At 42.7% G+C, this 19,929-nt stretch overlaps 1 protein-coding gene across 2 annotated transcripts in view; it reads left to right on the top strand.

Moving 5' to 3' along the window:
* Positions 1-603: 603 nt before the first annotated feature.
* Positions 604-19,929, top strand: part of SECISBP2L (SECIS binding protein 2 like) — a 66,479-nt gene continuing 47,153 nt past the window's right edge. Inside the window, exons 1-4 of one of the 2 annotated variants that reach the window (XM_056135418.1) lie at positions 604-812; positions 10,786-10,964; positions 14,293-14,617; positions 17,773-17,908. In XM_056135418.1, coding sequence (XP_055991393.1) covers positions 789-812; positions 10,786-10,964; positions 14,293-14,617; positions 17,773-17,908 — 664 coding nt within the window. In that variant the 5' untranslated portion in view covers positions 604-788. The remainder of the gene's footprint in view (positions 813-10,785; positions 10,965-14,292; positions 14,618-17,772; positions 17,909-19,929) is intronic. The other variant, XM_056135419.1, reaches the window with a different exon arrangement.

The raw sequence follows: 19,929 nt of genomic DNA, 5'->3' as shown, positions 1-19,929 counted from the left end.
CAGAATGTGTAATTGCCTGTTGGGCAGTATGACACAGACTCTGGGTTAAATGAAGGGTTAGGAGAAAGGCGAGCTCGGCTTGGAGGTGAGTCCAGATATGAGCCAGCCTGGGCCTGGCAGGGGGTTCCTTGGTACGTGTGGCGTCTCCTGACTCATTCTCTCCGGTGGCCAGTCTGTGGTGTTCTACCCTTCCAAACGGGTTTACCAGGAAGGACCCACAGGTAGAGCAGCGGGCAGCTAAAACTTTTCCAACGTCGCTAAGAGAAGGGCTGAGATCACAGGGCAGTGACTCAGTTTGCCTCCAGGTGTCCCGAGCACTCCTGCGGTCAGAAAGTCCAGAGGGCCAGCAGAGCGTCCCTGAAAGCAGCTCGGCGCAGCGGAAGGCCCCTACCCCCTGGCCTTTGCACTGGGGTGGATCAGCCGAGCCAAGGAACCCGCGGCCCCGCGGCCGCCCGCGCTCGCCCCGCCCCCTGGCCCTCGCGGCCCCGCCCCCGGCCTGCCCCTGCGCGCGCCTCCATTTCCGAGTGCGCCTGCCGCCTATTTAGGCCCTCCTCGGCTTCCGTCCCAGATGATCCCTCCCCGAGCCTGCCGCCGCCGCCGCCGCCGCCGCCTCCATCTCCGGAGCTGGAGCCGCCTCCTCGGCCAGTGGCGTCGCCCGGACTCGGCGGCGGGGAGCGACGGCTCGGGGCGGAGGTCCGAGCCCGGGGCTGGCCGAGCGGGGCCATGGAGAAAGCGGCCCGCGGCGCTCTCCCCCGGGACTAGCGAGAGCCGTCGCGGCTGCAGGCGCCATGGACCGAGCCCCCGCAGAGCAGGTACGCGGGGTCGGGCTGGGCCGCCCGGCCGGGCTTCGGTGGTGATGGGGTGTGTGTGTGTGTGTGTGGGTGTGTGTGGGTGTGTGTGGTGGGGGGGGTCGCCGGCTGCCTCCCGGGTTCGCGTTCCTCGGGGGTCCGTCGCGCCCCTCTCCCCCCACCCCCCCCCCCCCCCCCCCGGCCCGGCCCGGCAGCCTCGTCTCCCGGCGCCTACTCCCGTGCATTGTTCCAGATGCTGTTGCCGCAAGCTTGGGGGGCTTCCCCCACCCCCCCCAGCCCCCGGTTGCCCCCCGGCACGCGCCCACCCTAGGCCGGGGTTTGTGTGTGGGCGGGGGACGACCCGCGTCTGCGCCTCCTCTTTGCTCCGCGGGAAGGGCCCCAAGTCTCGCAAGTTGTCCTCGCTCACCCGAGAGGTTTGTAACTTCGGCGCATCCCCCCTTCCCCCCTCGCCCCGTCACCCCAGCCCCCAGCCCCTGCAGCTCTGGAATGTGTTTTCACGGTGGACCGGCCTCGGGAGGCTTCTCACCCAGAAGGACCGTCGAGGATGTGTGATCCCTCCTGATGCAGGGACGCGGGGCGGCAGGGGAAGGCCAGGGGCTGTTGTTTTTATTTTTTTTTAATCATTTATTATTTTTTTTTTTACGGAGCCGTGCATTCTGTTGAGCGAAGCATTGTTTTTGCTTCAGTTTCCACTTGGCCCTTCTAGCCAAGATTTTAGCAAAAACCCAAAGTCCAAACAGCGTTTTTCGAAGAATCGAGATGATGTTTTTCTTTTTTCTTCTTTTAAAGGGGTAGGGCCTGAAGCACGAGTTTTATTTCCGAGTGCGTTTTCCGAGTCACAAAATGGTCCCACGGAGTGTTCCCGTTTTGTTTTTCTTGTCTGCGTCGGATTCTTGGTTGTCCGCGCCGGCGGGGCCTTGCGAGGCCGGGGGTGCCGCCTGGGTAGAAATAAAGTCGTCGCCTCCCCCACCCCCGGGCCCAAGATTCAGCGTTTTCCGTTCTCGAGACCTCTAAGACTAGTTAATTTCATGAAATCGAAGTTATTCCCTGTTCGTCCTCCCCACTCAGTTGCAGGCCTTACCCAGTGGTGAACTAGGCAAATAGATCAAGGAAAATTTGCTTGATTGTTTTGCCAATGGATGACTCGCCCCTAGTTAAATGAGACAAGATTCCCAGATTTCTGGAGTGTGCATTATCTGGCGAGTGCATTTTGATTTTATTTATGTATTTATTTTTTGGGGAGGAACCGGCAAAGCGCAGCTGCCTTGTTGTGTGTGTTTGTTTTCGCAGGAGCTTTTTTTTTTTTTCCAAATGTGAGTAGGAACTGGGACCGGGATTGAGTTTTTCTGAACCCTGGCATGGATTTACCAAAACGAAAGCAGTTGAAGCCTTTGGTAAATATATAGACTTTTGTTGTTAGCTGTGAGCCGGAGGGTTCTGTATACAGTTTGTATCCAATTGGACAAAACCCGTTTTTGAAGTTAGGAATCAAAAATGCCCAGTTGGCCAAGCCCGAGAGATAAATTGGAAATAGTCTTGAACGATTTTCTTGTTGTGTGTCACTAACGAAAGGGTTACGCATTTCGGTCCTTGAGGATGTCAGAACTGTAACCAGTAATGCAACCATATGTATACTTATGACCCCTTTCATCCTAGGGGAAAGATAATTAACTGTTTAGAGGGTAACTTTTTGCACAGCTATTTGTGTGATTTCTTTGAACAAATACTCTGAGTAAATTATTTGAACCGAAGAGCCTCTTCCTCCCATCCACAGCTGTTAAAATGCTTGTAGACGTGTGAGGTTTAGGGGGGGAAAGGCCTCTAAAGGTTTTCAGTGAATTTTTCTTCTTTATCCTCCTGTACTGTCACTTGCCACTTTCCCCAAGCTCTCTTAGGTGAGGGAATAATTTGAGCCACTTTCCCTTTCCTAACACTGGGAAAATTGAGCTACTTTACCTGCTTCATACTGTAGTGAATTAATTTAGAGGCCCCAAAATGATCAGGAAGGAATAATTTTCATATATATATATATTAGCACTTTCCTGGTACAAGACTCCCCCCCGTTTTCTTTTTGTCTTGGAAAAAAGGCTAAAAATCATTCATTTAATGATAGGTTGGTGGCTAAGCTAGAAAGATTTCATCTTTTGGAGTCCTGGATTATTTTCACTTTTTTTAAAAAAAATTTTTATTTTTTGGTTTTTGAGCCACACCTGGTGATACTCAGGGGTTACTCCTGGCTTTGCACTCAGGAATTACACCTGAAGATGCATATGGGATGCATATGGGGACCATATGGGGTGCCATGGATCAGACCCAGGTCACACACTTTCAAGGCAAACACCCTACCTATACTATCTTTCTGGCCCCTATTTCCACTATTTTGTTATAGCTTTTCCAGTTTATCTGGAACAAAAATATAAAATACCTTTATAGTTAATGAAGAGAATTTAAGTAGGTAAAAAGTAATTTAAAAAGCAGACCTTGTGTGTTCAATTTACATTTTCAGCCATGTTTTTTCTCCTTATTTAAACCATTGTTGCTTTGTATTCAGATGTTATGAAAATGCTTTATGAAAATGGCTTTAAAGCTTATGTTTTAATATTGTATTAGTTATGTATTATTGTATTAGTTAGCAATTCACAGAAGTGTGGTTTTAAAATAAAGCAGTACTTAATGCATACTTTCTACATTCATCTTAAATTCTTTGGAGACTTGCACAAGTATAACTTAAAATCAAAATCTGAGCCTTTTCTTCTTTGATGGCATTCATACTGCTGTTTTTGAATTACTTGTTTTCAAAAATACATATCTTTGTATAAAAGAATAAATTGTGTCAATGTTGATCAACATAATAAAAGGAAATTAGGTAAATTACTGGGAATATCGTGCTGAAATTGAGCATCTTAGTCGCATAATAACTGAAGGACTTTGAACCAGGACAGTATCTCAGGAGTATTGTTTTTTAGCAAGATTGTATTAAGTCAAAACAGTTTGCTCAGTTTTAGCTGCAAGAGTGAGGTATTCTAAGAAAAAAAAAATTGACACAATGCTTTTTTTTTTTTGGCGGAATGGGTTCTTTTAAAGTGGTATAAAGGGATGTGAACTTTAAGTCATGGGACTCATTTTTTAATAGAAGACAGAATGTTTCTATTTTAGGAAATTTAGGACAGTTTGATATTTAAAAAAAGTAAACAAAGGCCTTAGGCGTGACAACACATTGGAGGTTTACACACTCTCGTGTTATGTCACTGGCTTGATTTTAATATTTTGGCATACCTTCCGCATTCCCTGGACCACCATCCCTTTAGGCAAGTGTGGTATGGAAGCTCCTTCCTCGGCACTAGCATTAGATACCTTCTTTTATAGAATTATTGAAGTTTTGGATTTGATTTATATGTTAGCCATATTTATATTTAATAAATATTTAATACCATATTTAATACCCATATTTAATACCTGGCAGTATTCAGAATTTCCTGCTGACTCTGCTCAGGCATTACTCCTGGTTGGACTTGGGGAACAATATGTGGCGGCTGGGATTGAGCTCCGGTGGGCGGCATGCAAGGCAAGGCACACTACTCCGTACTGTTGCTCCGGCCTCAGAGTTGTTGATGTTAAAGACTGCTCCTTAATTCTTAGAAAAACAAGTATGTAATAAATACGTATGACTTCATGCATAGTTGCTATTCACCAATGAAGTTACTAAATGATCTAGCTTATAATTCTTTCCTTTAATTTATGAACTTTAATAACCATCGCAAACTAAATATTATAAATCTACTATAAAATCTTTTTTCTTTAGAAATACTCTCAGTGTTTATGGAAGCTAAATGGTCTATGAGATTAAATGAATACTTTGGGAGCTGGGATGTAGCTGTGTTGTAGAGAACATGCCTCACATATGTAGGTCACAGTGAGTCCTAGGTTTGATCCCTGAGCACTATAAAACACCACCACCATGCACACTACTTTAAAAAAAAAAGACTCCAGCGAAGATACCAATCAGAAGCTTAAAAGGTATTTTCCCATAAACTTTCAAAGAAAAAGTTAAAATAAAATAAGTTATTGAACAAGTAATAAAACCTATGGGATATGGCTGAAACTATATTCTGAGACAAATGTACAGTGATAAATGCTTAAGCTGGAGAATTGAAGAGGAAAATTAAAAACTAGTTTCAAATGAAAAATACTGTTTTTTTTTTCTGTTTGTCGATTAGTTTTCTTCACCTAGCAGTGCTCAGAGCTTTCTTCTGGCTCTTCCACTTAGGGGTCAGTCCTGGCAGGACTGGTGACACCACATAGGGTGCAGAGGATTGAACCCAAGTGCCTTGCAGGATTTACTGTCTGTCTAGCCCCATGGGGTTTCTATTTTAATAGCATTAGATTTTGGTTTTGGTTTGTTGTTGGTCCACACCCTTGGTGCTTATTTCTAGCTCTGCTCTAGGGATGGCTCCTGGCAGGGCTTTCAGGGACGTGTGTGTATGTATATGTAGCCCGGCAAGCTACCGAGAGTATTCGATATGCCAGACACAGTAACAACAAAGTCTCCAATGGAGACGTTACTGGGCCCGCTTGAGCAAATCGACGATCAACGGGAGGGCCTTTACCATATATATATATGTGTGTGTGTGTATACACACACACACACTTTTGTTTCATTATAATTTTATAAAGTAGTTCACAGTATTTGATTACATTTAATATTCGAACACCAATCCCACCACCATTGCACCTTCCTACCACCATATTTGGATGTTTTCATTCAGAACCCCAACCCCTGCCCTAAAGCAGAACCAAAATAATTCATTCTGTTTTGTTTGTTATGAATAAACCACTGAAAATGCTCCAAAGAAACTTTTCTTAGAGGAGAATGTGTAACGATTATTGTATTTCATCCAGGGGCCATTAAGCCCTTTTTTTAAAAAAATTTTTATTAGTGAGACATCATGAGGTACAGTTGCACACTTAAAAATTTTTGTGCTTGGGTTTCAATTATACAATGATCAAATACCCATCCCTCCACCAGTGCCCATTTCCCACCACCACAGATCCCAGTATCCCTCCCACCCCCCATCCCACCCTGCCTCTGTGGCAGGGCATTCCCTTTTGTTCTCTCTCTCTTATTGGGTGTTGTGGTTTGCAAAAGAGGCAGTGGGTGACAGTCATGTTTGGTCTATAGTCTACTTTCAGCATCATTAAGCCCTTCTTAAGAGATTAATAATATGTTAAGGGATGAACTGTGTGTGTGTGTGTATGTATATATATATACATACATACACACACACACACACACATATATATATATATATATATATATATATCATGGCAAAGCCTGGCAAGCTACCCGTGATGTATTTGATATGCCAAACACAATAACAAAGTCTCACAATGGAGATGCTATTGGCCTGCTCTAGAAAATCGATGAACAGTGATATCTGTATATATATGTATATATATCTGTAAAAATATATTTCTCTCAAAGATTGGTTGCCTTCTCCTTTAAACCCCATCAAATGTGGTGCTCTACTCTTGAAGTGGTATGAGGTATAAGATGTCCAGGGATAAGTTCACTCATGGTTGAGGCTCGGCCCAAGTGTGTGGAGAGTGACTGGGGGCATGGCAGTGGTTGAGTTTGGCTGCCGAGGCTGGGCCACTTGGCCGGGAGGGACCTTACCTGCACCCCTCTGGGGCACTTGGGGCCATATTTTGTACTGAGAGTCAAACCTAGGTTAGTCATGTTTAAGTCAGAAATCCTGCTCTCTGTACCATCACTCTGGCCTGTTGATTCTGTTTGCTATAAGATAAAAGGAACAAATGTATGACTAGCAAATCAAATGTGCATTTTTTTGGGGGGTGGCCACGGGATCGGGGGCTCCCACAGTGATGCTCAGGGGTTACTCCTGGCTCTGCACTTAGAAATTACTCCTGGCAGTGCTTGATGGACCAAATAGGATGCTGGGGATCAAACCAAGGTTGGCCGCATGCAAGTCAAGCACCCTACCTGCTGTTTTATTGCTATGGCTCCTCATGTGCATTCTTAAGTTAAATATTAACTTTTTTCTTAATTTTTAAACTTTTGCAGAACATTATGTATATGCACAGGTATATGTACATCTATCTCTGTCAGTACACACACACACAAACACACTTAGTTTTGGCAAGTGGTATACTTTGTGTCATTCCAAACAAAGCAGTGCACAACAGGTATCTCTTACCCATTCATGTAATGGATTCTTTCAGAAGACATTTGAATCTGGCCAGTCAGATGTAATATACCTTAATGTTTAATATGTCATATTTTTACCTTAGACTATGGGAGGTTTCCACATTCTGTCCCTGTAGGTGTGTGGCACAGAATCAATTTCCCTGTGGGAGAGTGCCTTATTATGTTCTGCTTCAGTTTTGGTTTTAAGTGGGTGTCATTTTTCTCTTGCTTCATCGGGAAAAGGTATTTGCACCCTTGTGGAGGTTCTATCTTGAAGTTTAGTGTGCATTTCCTCTTGATGTGTGGTTAACGGCAGTGTTTGCCCATCTTTCCTAAAACGGACTAGTGCTTTTCCCAGAACTTGTACTAAAGGCTTATTTGTTGGCTTATATACACTCTCAATGATCTATCTACATTTGTCTAATAAACTATTTAGACAGCTTAGTGTTCTGATAATTTCTTAGAATTTTCTAGATTGTTTACAACATAATGTCAGCTTTTACAGATATCTGCTTCATCTATTTATATGTCTGAACAGAACTGATGGTGCTGTATAGGCTTGATTATTATTTAAACTTTTAAGTAATAGGTTGGGATTGTAACAGTACTTTTCAGGATAATAAGATGTATATTACACTTGGTGGACTCCAAATCGCAAAAAGCAACTTTAGGAGCCATCCAGAGTTGTAACTGTAGGAGAAAGTTTGCCAGTCTGTTCCTGCTAGTGACATCTTCTGTTTGTGCAGCTGTTGACTACAGAAGCTTCTCTTTTTTTACTAACAACAAAGGATCTCTTCAGTGGGATTTTTGTTGTTGAACCCTGATATCTTGGATTGTACTTAGAATAGAAGCCATTATGGCTTTTTCTATTTACAGAATAGTGTATATGTGCAGACATTAGTTTTTTTAATTACATATAACATCTTTTGAACAGTGGATTGCCTGAATTTATAATAGGTATAAAAATTGGTTGCAACTTTTGAGTTAGAATTTTAATTTGTTGTTACTAAATTTTTGAGCTGGCGTTATTTTGGGATCTGTGTTAATTTCCCATTTTTTTGAGATATCATATTTAATTTGTCTTAACTCTATAATTAGTATTGTTTCTTATACTGAGAATGTAGCACAAAATTTATGGAATTTTAATTTTTTTTATTATTTTGGTTTTGGGGGGTCAAACCTTATGGTGCTCATGGGATCCTCCCAACTCTGTGCTCAGGAGCTGCTTCAGCATTGCTCAGGGGATTATATGTGGTGCTGAAGGTCTAACGTGGGCCTCCTGTATGCAGATCATACCCTCAGCCCACTGAGCTGTCTCTCCATCCGGTTCTCCTTCTATAAATACTGAGTTCTTGGAACTATTACAGTGAAAATTAGTAGCATATACTATTATAATGCATTGAAAGAGCTTTTGTCTCCTTTGTTGGAATTAAACCACCTTCAGGTCACAAAACTTCACAAAGGCAGTTACACTATTTACTTCAGATCTGATTACTTGTGCAAATGTACACTTTGGAGTTAGATCAGGTAGGGAGGAAGGTTATTGGGCTCTGTGTTTTGGTGGGAGATAAATGCCACCCTAGTGTTCTTGGGGAAAAGTTCTGGTTAGGACTATTGCTTTTAAGCAGTTGATTTCAGAGTTTGAAATACTGTATTATATTTTAATTGCAGATTAAAGGAGCTTCTAAGCTTCTGTTTGGGGGGGGGGTGTTACTGTGCCACACCTCATTGTGCTCATGCCTTCGAACTTGCTCTGTGCTCAGGAATTAGTTCCTGTGAGGCTCAGGGGACCATACGCAGTAAAGGCAAGGGCCCTACTTACGTTACCATCTCTGTTCCACTAAAAGTCTTCTAATGGGTGCTGGAGTGATAATATAGCAGGTAGGGTGCTTGCCTTACACGTGGCCAACCTAGTGTTCCTGGCACCACAGAGCTCCTCCAGGAGTGATCCCTGAGCACAGAGCCAGGAATAAACCCTGAGCACCACCAGGAATGGTCAAGAAGAAGAAAACTTTGAATAAAGTATCTTTTTAGATTGTAATATTAATATCCTTAACATTTTCCTTTAACATGTGTCTTTTTTCTTTTATAATTATTTTTAATGTCTCAGTAAATATAAATAAAACTCTAAAACCAGTGTACAATTAAATGAATTTTTACAGGATGAATAATACCATAAGCCTCACCCTTGAGGATATAGAAGTTTCTCAATTCCCATGTATGTGTGTGTATTTTGATTTTTTTTTTACAATTATGTGTAACATGGGCAACATTATTTAAAGTCAGTAAGTTTTTATTTAAGTCATTTCATGTTTTGAGTCCTTGGGACCTTGACTATGTGCCTTCTCCAAAGTTTGAGTTTTTCTTTTTGTTTGATTTGGGGCTGTAGCGAGAGCACAGCGGGTAGGGCATTTGCCTTGCACGCAGCCAACATGGCCGACCCGAGTTCGATTCCTCCTCCCCTCTTGGAGAGCCCGGCAAGCTACCGAGAGTATCTCGCCCGCACGGCAGAGCCTGGCAAGCTCCCCGTGGCGTATTCAATATGCCAAACACAGTAACAAGTCTCATGATGGAGACGTTCCTGGGCCCGCTCGAGCAAATCGATGAACAACGGGAGAACGGCGGTACAGTAATACAGTGGGGCTACTCCTGGCTCTGTGCTTAGGCTTCACTCCCAGGAAGTGCTTGGAGAACCTTAATGTGTGCTGGGGATTCAACTGGGGTCTGCTGCATATAAGGCAAGTGCCTTAACTTCTCTTACATGCAGGCAAGTCCAAGCTCTACAGCCCCAAACTTGAGCCTTCATCTACAAAATTTCTGTAAAGAAGAGAGTAGGCACTGAGTAAAACTCTCCCCGTAACCCCTGTTGGGGGCCCTGAGATGGCTCACAGCTGCTCAGGAGAAGCTGCACAACCTGTGGACATGACATCCGGAAAGATTCAGCCTTCAGCCCAGTCAGTCAGTACTGTCTTCCCAGTAACATTTCCCTCATTAAGATCTCTTGAATTTTATGGCTCTTGATTCCTTTTTTTTTTTCATGATTTCAGCACATGCACATGCATCCTTAAATACTGTAATTTTAAAAGACTTTCAGAAATCCCTGTAGTTTCTTTGTAGGACAAACTACAAAATAAATGCAAAAGAAACATGTATTAGGGATTAGTTTATTGAACTTGTTTACCCAGAAATAGGACTAATTCCCCCATCCCCCAATTTAGCTGAACCAGATTTTTTTCCCCTTTAATAAGTTTAATATTTTAAAAAATTAAGCTAAGACATTTTCCTTCCTTTTAATTTAATGATACTAATCTAATTTCCTGAAGTAGACAGAAATAGAATGTTTTTTAGACTGTTCAAACAAATATAAAATAATTATCCTTCAGAACTCTGTTTAATGATTTTTCCCCATAACAAACTTACTTAAAAACACATTGTTTTGTCTGGAGAGTTGGGTTTCATACTCCTACTTTATTTTTGGACTCTGAGGTCTCACTTCCTTGTACTCTTGATTGTTTTAACAGCTTTCATTACACAAGAAATGATTTCATTGAAATGTACTAACCTTTGATAAGATTTTCCCTATTTTCATTAGTTGACTTTATTTAAATAACAATCATGTTCAGTTATTTAAATTGACATTGTTATTTCTTTGGATATTTTGTGAATTCCGAGAAGAGAGACAATTACTGCTTGTATTTTGTATTGTTCGGTGATGAATTTGTGTTATTTAAGTTTTTTTGCTCATTAATATGTTTCACTTTCTTTTTAAAGAATGTCAAGCTGTCAGCTGAGGTAGAACCTTTTATTCCTCAGAAGAAGAATCCCGATACATTTATGATCCCTATGGCACTCCCAAACGAGAATGGAAATGTTTCTGGTGTAGAACCAACTCCAATTCCCAGCTACCTGATTACTTGTTATCCATTTGTGCAAGAAAACCAGTCTAATAGGTAATTTATTTATTCATTTTTAAGGGGGCGGGGGGCACAAAGGAGGCCTGGGAATAGCAAAGGTGGACAGCATGCTTTTTCTTTGGCAACTTTTTTTTTTTTTTTTTTTGCTTTTTTGGGTCACACCCAGCAATGCTCAGGGGTTACTCCTGGCTTTGCACTCAAGAATTAACTCCTGGCGGTGCTTGGGTGACCATATGGGATGTTGGGGATTGAACCCGGGTCGGCTGCATGCAAGGCAAATGCCCTCCCCGCTGTGCTATCGCTCTGGCCCTCTTTGGTAACTTTAAAACAGTAACTATTTTTCTATTTTAGGAGGATTACATAGATCCCAATGGTGTAAAACTTTGAAAATTGTTGACCTAAATTATTTTCTAATTCTTTTCAAGAGAGAAAGGAGCTCTTTGTTTATAGCTTTTAAAATAATGCATTGAATTTCATTTGAAATAAATTAACTCAAAAGGGTGAAATGAAGAAGAGGAAAGTGATGGGAGCTCTTAGGATCAGACATCTTATCACGTTGCTCTTAATTGCCAACGCAATCTGTTATAAGAAAATACAAAAGATAATTCTTAACTTTTAAGCTTTTATGGTTAATTGACATACTTTAGACCAATTCTGTTTAAATTTAGCTTCTATGCTATTATCACAAAGTGATGCAGAGCAGATAATGTATGATCTAGTGGTTAGTGTATATATAACTTATGATAGTTACTCTAGTCTTTCTTTTTTTGACTTTTTGTTTTGTTTTGGGTGACACTTGAATCTGTGCCCAGGGGTTACACATGGGGAGTGCTCAGGTGACCATATGTAGTGCTTGGATTTGAAACAGGTTTGAGGCTGGAGCTGCATGCCATGCAAGTGCCTTAACCTTTGTGGTATTTCTGGCCCACTAGAGTCTTTATTACCATGCTTAGACTGTCCAAATGATTAGCACTTCATTCCTGTAGTTCATTTTATTGTGGTTAAAAATACTTTACAGTGGATAGGGTGTTTGTCTTGTGCATGGCCAACCAGGGTTTGATCCCTGGCATCCTATGTGGTCCCCCTGCACTGCCAGGAGAAATCCCTGAGCATCGCTGGGTGTGACCCAAAAATAAACATTAAAAAGAAAATAATTTCAGCCTTTTTGAAGTGATAGCACATACAAAAAATATTACTTACCCTGCACTCAGGGATAAATGGATGAAGTGGCTGGTGGCTCCACTCTCTAAGCAATCAGCCCTTTCTGCACATATATAACCCATTATATGAAGGTGAATGTGATCACTAATACAGTGTGGAAATGCAGTCATCTGTAACCCACTGTGGTTTCCTGGTGTGCCAAGACATCATCGCTAAGATGACTAAACATTCTCAAGTACTAGAGCTTATATGAATAATCTGAGACTCTTAGTGGCTTTTCAACAAATATTGAAGTTAGGGGATCCTCAATTGAAGTTATCACTTACATTAAAAATCTTTTGTCTGTATTGGACTATGTTCAGAGGATTTGTAAACTACATTTTATAATACATTTTTGTATTTATTAAATGGCTTAGTGTACAGTGTTAATTTTGGGCCACATCCAGCAGGGCTCAGAGCTTACTCCTGGCTCTGCTCTCAGGGATCCCTCCTGGTGGGCTCGGGGGACCAGCTGACCACATTCGAGTCAAGCACCCTACCGCTGTACTGTCTCCCCAACCCCTTGATTTTTTTTTCCTTCCTTACAAATAGTCTTTGAGAATTTGTGAAGAAACAAATCAGCCGATGATTTAAAATTATTTTTAGAATGATGGCAGAGGCCTTTTTCTGATTTGCTCTGTTTGGGAGTAGTGAGAAAAGTCCTTTGCCCTAGCTCCCCACAGCCCCTCACTTGTCAGCGGCAGCCTCCCATAGGGAGGAAGAGTCTTGCTGGTGCTTTTTAGGAACTGTGTTAGCAGAAGTTCAAATGCTAGGGATAAGATGGCAGTGGACAGACTTACCTCTTTCTCTTCTTTGGACCTCAGTCCTGCTTTCATTGCCAAGGAGGGTAGCCAGGAAAAGAGCTGAACTTGGCCAAGTGGCCTAGAGAATATGGGAGAGGAGTAGGAGGCCTGGGAGCGAGCTGAGGAGTAGGAGGTGGAAGAATCAAATTGCCCATTGCAGTGATCATCTTACTCAGAGATACCGTGGGATGTTTTTTATAGATATCTGTCCCAGTTGTTAGCATGGTTAGGTTCCCCCCCCCCCCCCCCCTTTATTCCCAGATCCAGCAGCAGGTGTTTAATTCTCAGGCAGAAATATCTAGAGGAAGTTGAGGACAAAGCGACAGATGATAGTACAGGGATGAAACTGAGTAGTAGAATACCTGCCTTGAGAGGTGCAGTCCTGGATTTGATGGTTCTGGCACCACCGAAGGAGAGAGGCTGTGGAGGTCTATAGCTCAGTGGCAAAGCACTTACCTTGCCTGTGTGAGACCCTGGATTTGATCTTGGACACTGCAATTAAAAAACCAACAAGTATACCGGAATTTGGGGGACCAGTACACACAGATCATAAAGCATGATCAACAGACTGCGAAACAAGGCGGCTGGAAGATGGAGGGATGGGGCAGGAAAGGCGAGATCAGGGCGGAGGGACTTGAAACACGGGTGGAAGGTTGTTTATAGTAGCGCCCATAAACTAGTACCTTCGGTGGTGTCAGCTGGCTAGCTGGATAACAGAGTTAGTTGGGGCCGGAGGACAGTACAACAGGTACTTTTTTCTGTTTCCTTGCACTCTGCTGACCAAGGTTCAATCCCTGGTACCCCATACGGCCCCTTGAAGACCTTTAGGAGTGAACTCTGGGCACAGAGCTAGAAGTAAGCCCGGAACTTACTGCCAGGTGTGACCCTCCAAAACAAAAACAATAATAAAACATAGGGCCAGGTAGGTAGTAGTGGTTCAATCCTTGGTATCATAGGCCTCCTGGATATTGCTGGTTGCACCTTGGGGGCCTCTGAACACTGCTGGGGTGTGCTAATGGTTCCAGGCACCACAGGGCCTGAATAGCACTACATCCTCTGGCCCTCTTACAAGAGCTAACCTGGTTTTCGGAGAATTCTCAAGGGGGACCCTGATCCACCCCCCCATCCCCCCAGAACACTGCTAGGGAGGATCTATCCCTCACTACCCCTTATCCCCCCAATAATGAAGTTTCTGAATTAATAAAACTGGTTGGATTATTTGATACTGTTGCTTAACAAAAATAATTTAGAAGTTTATAATTGTATCTTTTCCAGAGTCATTGTTAAATCATTGTTTAGAGATTTGGCTCCAGCGTTACTTTGACTTGCTGATCTGCTTTTTTTCTGACTTGCTTTTACAGACAATTTCCATTGTATAACAATGATATACGATGGCAACAGCCCAATCCAAACCCTGCCGGACCATACCTTGCCTACCCGATCCTATCTGCTCAGCCACCTGTTTCTACGGAGTATGCGTACTATCAGCTGATGCCAGCTCCCTGTGCTCAGGTTATGGGTTTCTACCATCCTTTTCCTGCACCTTACTCCAACACCTTCCAGGCCACAAATACTGTAAATTCTTTAACCACAGAATGCACTGAGCGTCCAAATCAGCTTGGTCAAGTCTTCCCATTGTCTAGTCATCGAAGCAGAAACAATAACAGGGGACCAGTGGTACCAAAAGTAAGTGATTGATTTTGATTGGCCTCTATGTTTGAGACATCTCTTGTTAATGCTAGCATAAATAATTTGTTTCTTGTATTTATTTTTAAGATTTTCTTTCGGAGGGAGCACAGCCTCCTATGCTTGGAGGCCTGCTCCTGGTTCTGCGCTTAAGGGCTTGCTCCTGATGGTGCCAGGGCACAAAACCCAGGCTTTTCCCTTGCACAGCGGATACTCATCATATCAGACTCCTTTTGTGGCCACTCCCCAGCCCACCTTTTTTGTTTCTGGGTCGTGCCTGGGGTTACAAGGCTCTGCTCAGGGATCACACCTGGTAGCACTGGGGGGACTACTTGGTGTGCCAGGGATCAAACCTGGGTTGGCTGCATGCAAGCCAAGTGCCCTTCATTCTCCTTGTGTTTTGGAGCTCACCTGGAAGTGCTGGCTGGTTGCTGCTCTGGTGTCACTCCTGGAGTTGCCAAAGAGGAGCTTCCAGATGCCAAGCACGTGTCTTTACCCTTTGAGCCATCTCTGTCCAGCCCTCATTCTTTTTCATTTTTGGTTTGAGACCACACCTAGCAATGTGCAGGGGCTGTACCTCGTCTTCTGGAGGACCCTGTGCTGCCAGGGATCAAACCCAGGGCTCCCATGTGCATTCTAGTCCTTTAGTGGCATTCTTTCTTTCTTTATTTTTTTTAGTGAATCACCGTGAAATAGTTACAAAACTTTCATGTTTGAGTTTCAGTGATACAGTGATCGAACACCCATCCTCCGCTCGTGCACATTCCCCACCACCAGTGTCCTTAGTATCACATCCCCCTTTCCAACCCTCCCCCTGCCTCTATGGCAGAAGGTTGCCCCCATGCTCTCTACTTTTGGGCATTATGGTTTGCAAATACAGGTACTGAGAGGTTATCACATTTGGTCCTTTATCTACTTTCAGCACACATCTCCCGAACAGTTCCTCTAACCATCATTGACTTAGTGATCCTCTTTCTATTCCAGCTGCCTTCTCCCCCAGCTCATGAGACAGACTTCCAACTATGGAGCAGTCTTCCTGGCCCTTGTGTCTACTGTCCTTGGGTGTCAGTCTCATATTATGTTGTTTTATATTCCACAAATGAGCGCAGTCCTTCTGTGTCTGTCCCTCTGTTTCTGACTCATTTCACTTTAGAACGATACTCTCCAGGTCCATCCACTTATAAGTAAATTTCATGACTTCATCTCTCCTAACAGCTGTGTAGTATTCCATTGTGTAGATGTACCAGGTTTCTTTTACCAGTTGTTGTTCTCAGGCAACCCTCTCCATAGCCCATTGTTCTTCACATTTAGTTGGTTAACTTGATTTATAGTTCCTTCAGAGTTGATACGATGATCATCACAAGTATTCCAGATTTTTCTAATTTAGTGACAAAAGTTATACAGTGGCAGTTGTTAATAAATTAATAATGGCTAGTCTGAATCCTGTACTAGCTATTGCACTTTAAAATTTTTCAGACTTCAGAACTAAACAGGGAGGAAAACGTGGACAAGAACGTTTGTGATTCATTGATTCTATTCATTCTCTATTGTGAAAATTTAGTAGGAAAAAAGCACTTTGTTATTTTAGGGGAATTTAGCTGTTATTTGATCACAGGGTCTCTGAGGGCCCCAGGAGAGATGAAAGAGAAGTATGTAAAATTTACCATCTATCTTTAGATCCAATCTTTTGACTAAGTGAAACAAAAGACATGAAAACCTTGAAATCTCAAGAGAATTAGGTTATTTTAAGTAACTGCTTCTTACCTAAAAGACTGCTTTTTTGTTGAGGCCCAAATATCAAGGCAAATGAGGAAAACAACTCAGCAAGACTGAGTTGGCAAAAACCATTGTGATTTGTTCGATTGTGACTGACTCATCAGGGCCTTCATACTTTCCTAGATTCCATTAGTCGTCTGGCTTCTTCAGTGAAAAGGCTTTGCTGTGCTGTAGCATGCTTATTATAAATTAGAACACAAGCAGCAGAGAGTGCTGTGAAATTGGCCTCTGTTGAAGGGGAGAATTTGAAGGAAAGTCTTGGGCCAAGGGATATCCTTTTGGGACTTTGAGAATGAGAAGAAATACATATTGGAAATGTGATGGTAATAGTACATAACTTTCAAATGTTGCAGTGCACTGTACTGTCCTCCCATTGTTCATCGATTTGCTCGAGCGGGCCCAGTAACGTCTCCATTGTGAGACTCGTTGTTACTGTGTCTGGCATATTGAATACGTCACGGGTAGCTTGCCAGGCTTTGCGTGCAGGCGAGATACTCTTGGTAGCTTGCCCGGCTCTCCGAGAGGGGCGGAGGAATCGAACTTGGCTTGGTCAGGCCAGCCGGCAAGGCAAATGCCTGAAGGAACATAATTTCTCAGAATTTGTTCCCAGCAATTGTATTTAGCTTTTTAGGGGTGTTAAGAATACCTTCCAGGCAATGCTCAGAGAGCTGGGGTGGGGATGGCGGAATGTGGAGCTACACCTGATAATTCTTGCCACCCAGGACTCAAGGTTCAGTGCTCAGCCTGCCAGTGTGGTGCTGGGACCATCAGGGACACCATGATGGGGCTTGTGGGCCTTTGGAATACAGTCAGCAGTGCTGGGGGGGTGGGTGGCATGTGGTGCCTGAGGAGCAAGCTTGGGTCCTACAAATCTGAGACATGTACCCCTAACTCCTGAACTGTTTTCCTGCTCTCCTTGCTTTTTTTGGCGGAGGTGTGGGCAGTACCAGGAATTTAACCCAGGCCACCTGCACAGAAGGCATGTACCTTACTCTGCTGAGCAACCTCATTAAATTTAGGGATTTAAGTTTAAAGATATATTGTATAAATTACAAAAATGAATGTGATATGATACCCCCCCCCCTTTTTTTTGCTTTGTTTTTGGGCCACACGCAGCTGTGCTCAGGTCTTATTCCTGGGTCTGCCTAGGGATCACTCCTGACCATGCTCAGGGGACAATATGTGTTGGGGATTGGACTTGGATTGTCCCTGATCTGTAATACTTTTTAAAAAGAAAGAACGGGAAAAAAAATGAAGGGGGGGATCATGGACTTGGAATATACAATAAGATATATTTTATAATGGATGTATATTTTATAATGTTTAGACAATTAAGTGGCATCTTAATTTTTCTTTTTTTTTTTTTTAACTTAAATTAGCAACAGCTTTTACAGCAGCACATAAAAAGCAAAAGGCCACTGGTCAAAAATGTAGCTACACAGAAAGAGACAAATGCAACAGGTCCTGATAATCGATCAAAAATTGTGCTTCTGGTAGATGCGTCACAGCAAACAGGTAAGACAGATTCATATACACACACACACACACACACACGCATCACTGATTGTCTTATACATTGACTTCTTAATTGTGCACTGTGCTACTTAATCAGAGTTCCAGACTTTCATCCTTCAGTGTACCTTGCCCTTTGTGAAATTTTCTAGAAAGGATAAAACAATTCATGTTCTTGATGTTCTTTCCAGCTTGCTGGCGTAAGCACAGTTTTGAGCAGTTTGAACATTACCTGCTTTTTTTGGGGGGGAGGGTGTGTATGGGGGTGCTCATCTGGTGGTGATCAGGGCTTACTCCTGGCTCTGTGCTCAGTGATCACTCCTGGCTCGGGGGACTATATGGGGTATTGGGGATTGACCCAGATTGACCATGTGCGAGGGAAGTGCCCTACTTGCTATACTATCACCCCTGCACCAAAGCTTTCTTTGCTTTTTATAGTTAGTGGAGCAGTTCAGAAATCAGAGAAGGAATTTTGTATGCATTGTGGAAACTTATTGGACTCATTTTATCAGTAGTCTATTTTGTACATGTTTTTGTATTTAGATTAAAACCCATAGCTTTCTAATATTCTATAATATCTTTGTTTCTGCCATACTTTAGTTAGCATAGATCTGAACCAAAATTGATGACACCTATAAACAAACTGTCATACAATGAAAAGTTTTAAACTAGTCAGATCTGTTGTCAAAAGTTTTGTGGGGCTGGAAAGATGGTACAGTGAGTAAGGTGCTTGCCTTGCACATGGCTGACCAGGATTCAATCCCTGGCATCCCATGTGGTCCTCCCAAGCACTGACAGGCATGATTCCTGAGTGCAGACCCAGGAGTAATCCCTGAGCATTGCTGATATGGTAAAAAATAAAAACAATAAAAACAAATAAAAACAAAAAAGTTTTTAGGGAGCCCTGTATTAAAAAGCATTGTTCTTATAATAGGCTAATATTAATAAGTGCCTTATAGTATTCTAGCTATTTTCTAGTTTATATCATGAAATTCCAATTTGTGTATCTGGTCTTGGCTTATAGAAAAGCTGTTTCTCCTTACCCATTGTTATTCTAGTAAAAAAAATCCTTGCACCAGAGCAATAATACAGCCGGTAGGGCATTTCCCTTGCATGTGCTGACCCAGGTTCAGTCCCTGGCATCCCATATGGTCCCCCGAGCACCGCCAGGAGTAATCCCTGAGCATCCCTGGGTGTGACCCAAAAAGCAAAAAAAAAAAACAAAAAAAACAAAAAAAACACAAAGAAATCCCTGTTAATGAACTACGGGCAGGAATTGGATCTGTTCATACTCCTCCTGTCTAGATGAGCTAAGGGCGCAATAACTGCTTTTCCCTCCTAAGTTTCTGTTCCAGTGTGGTGGAATAGATTGAACAGACTTAGTTGGTGCATCTTGAACAGACTTAGTTGGTGCATTTTGGTATACCTTTTCCTTTGGACATTTCTTCTTGAGGTTTTTAAGTTGCTCTTACTCATTGGGAACAGGGATGGATCTGGAATCCATTAAAAACAGTCTTGCTGATAGTAGAGTCCTTGTAGAGGTAAAGCACTGAGATTAACAGACTCTGATAATGATTAGATGATTAGGAAAAGAATCAGAATTTGATGATGAGCTTTGTTGTGTCCCTTATCTGAATTCTAAAACCTGGGATTACCCTTCAAAATCTTTTTTAGTTTCCTCATTAAGTAATCACAAGACAAAAATCTGAAGCATATCAGAAGTAGAAAAGGAGACTATGATATATAAAGGTGTGATTTGGGTAGATTATACATTCTGTCAGTATATTTCTTTTGCAAGGGGGTTAGAGGTTTGGGCCACACTGGACTGTGTTCTGTCTTTACTCCTGACTCTGTGCTCAGGGAATACTCTGGGAAATACTCAGGAAACCATACATGGTGCCAGGAATCAAACTCGGGTCAGCTAAGTGCATGGAAGCACCTTCACTAACCCCCACACTGTTCCTCTGGCCTCATCAGGATTCTTACGCTTTCTTAGTGGGGGCCTCCCGAGCAGTGCTTAACAC

This window comes from Sorex fumeus, unplaced genomic scaffold (genome assembly GCF_029834395.1).
Source record: "Sorex fumeus unplaced genomic scaffold, SorFum_2.1 ptg000111l, whole genome shotgun sequence".
NCBI lineage: Eukaryota > Metazoa > Chordata > Mammalia > Eulipotyphla > Soricidae > Sorex > Sorex fumeus.
Note: the sequence above shows the minus strand (reverse complement) of the source record. Positions and strands in the feature narration are given on the sequence as shown.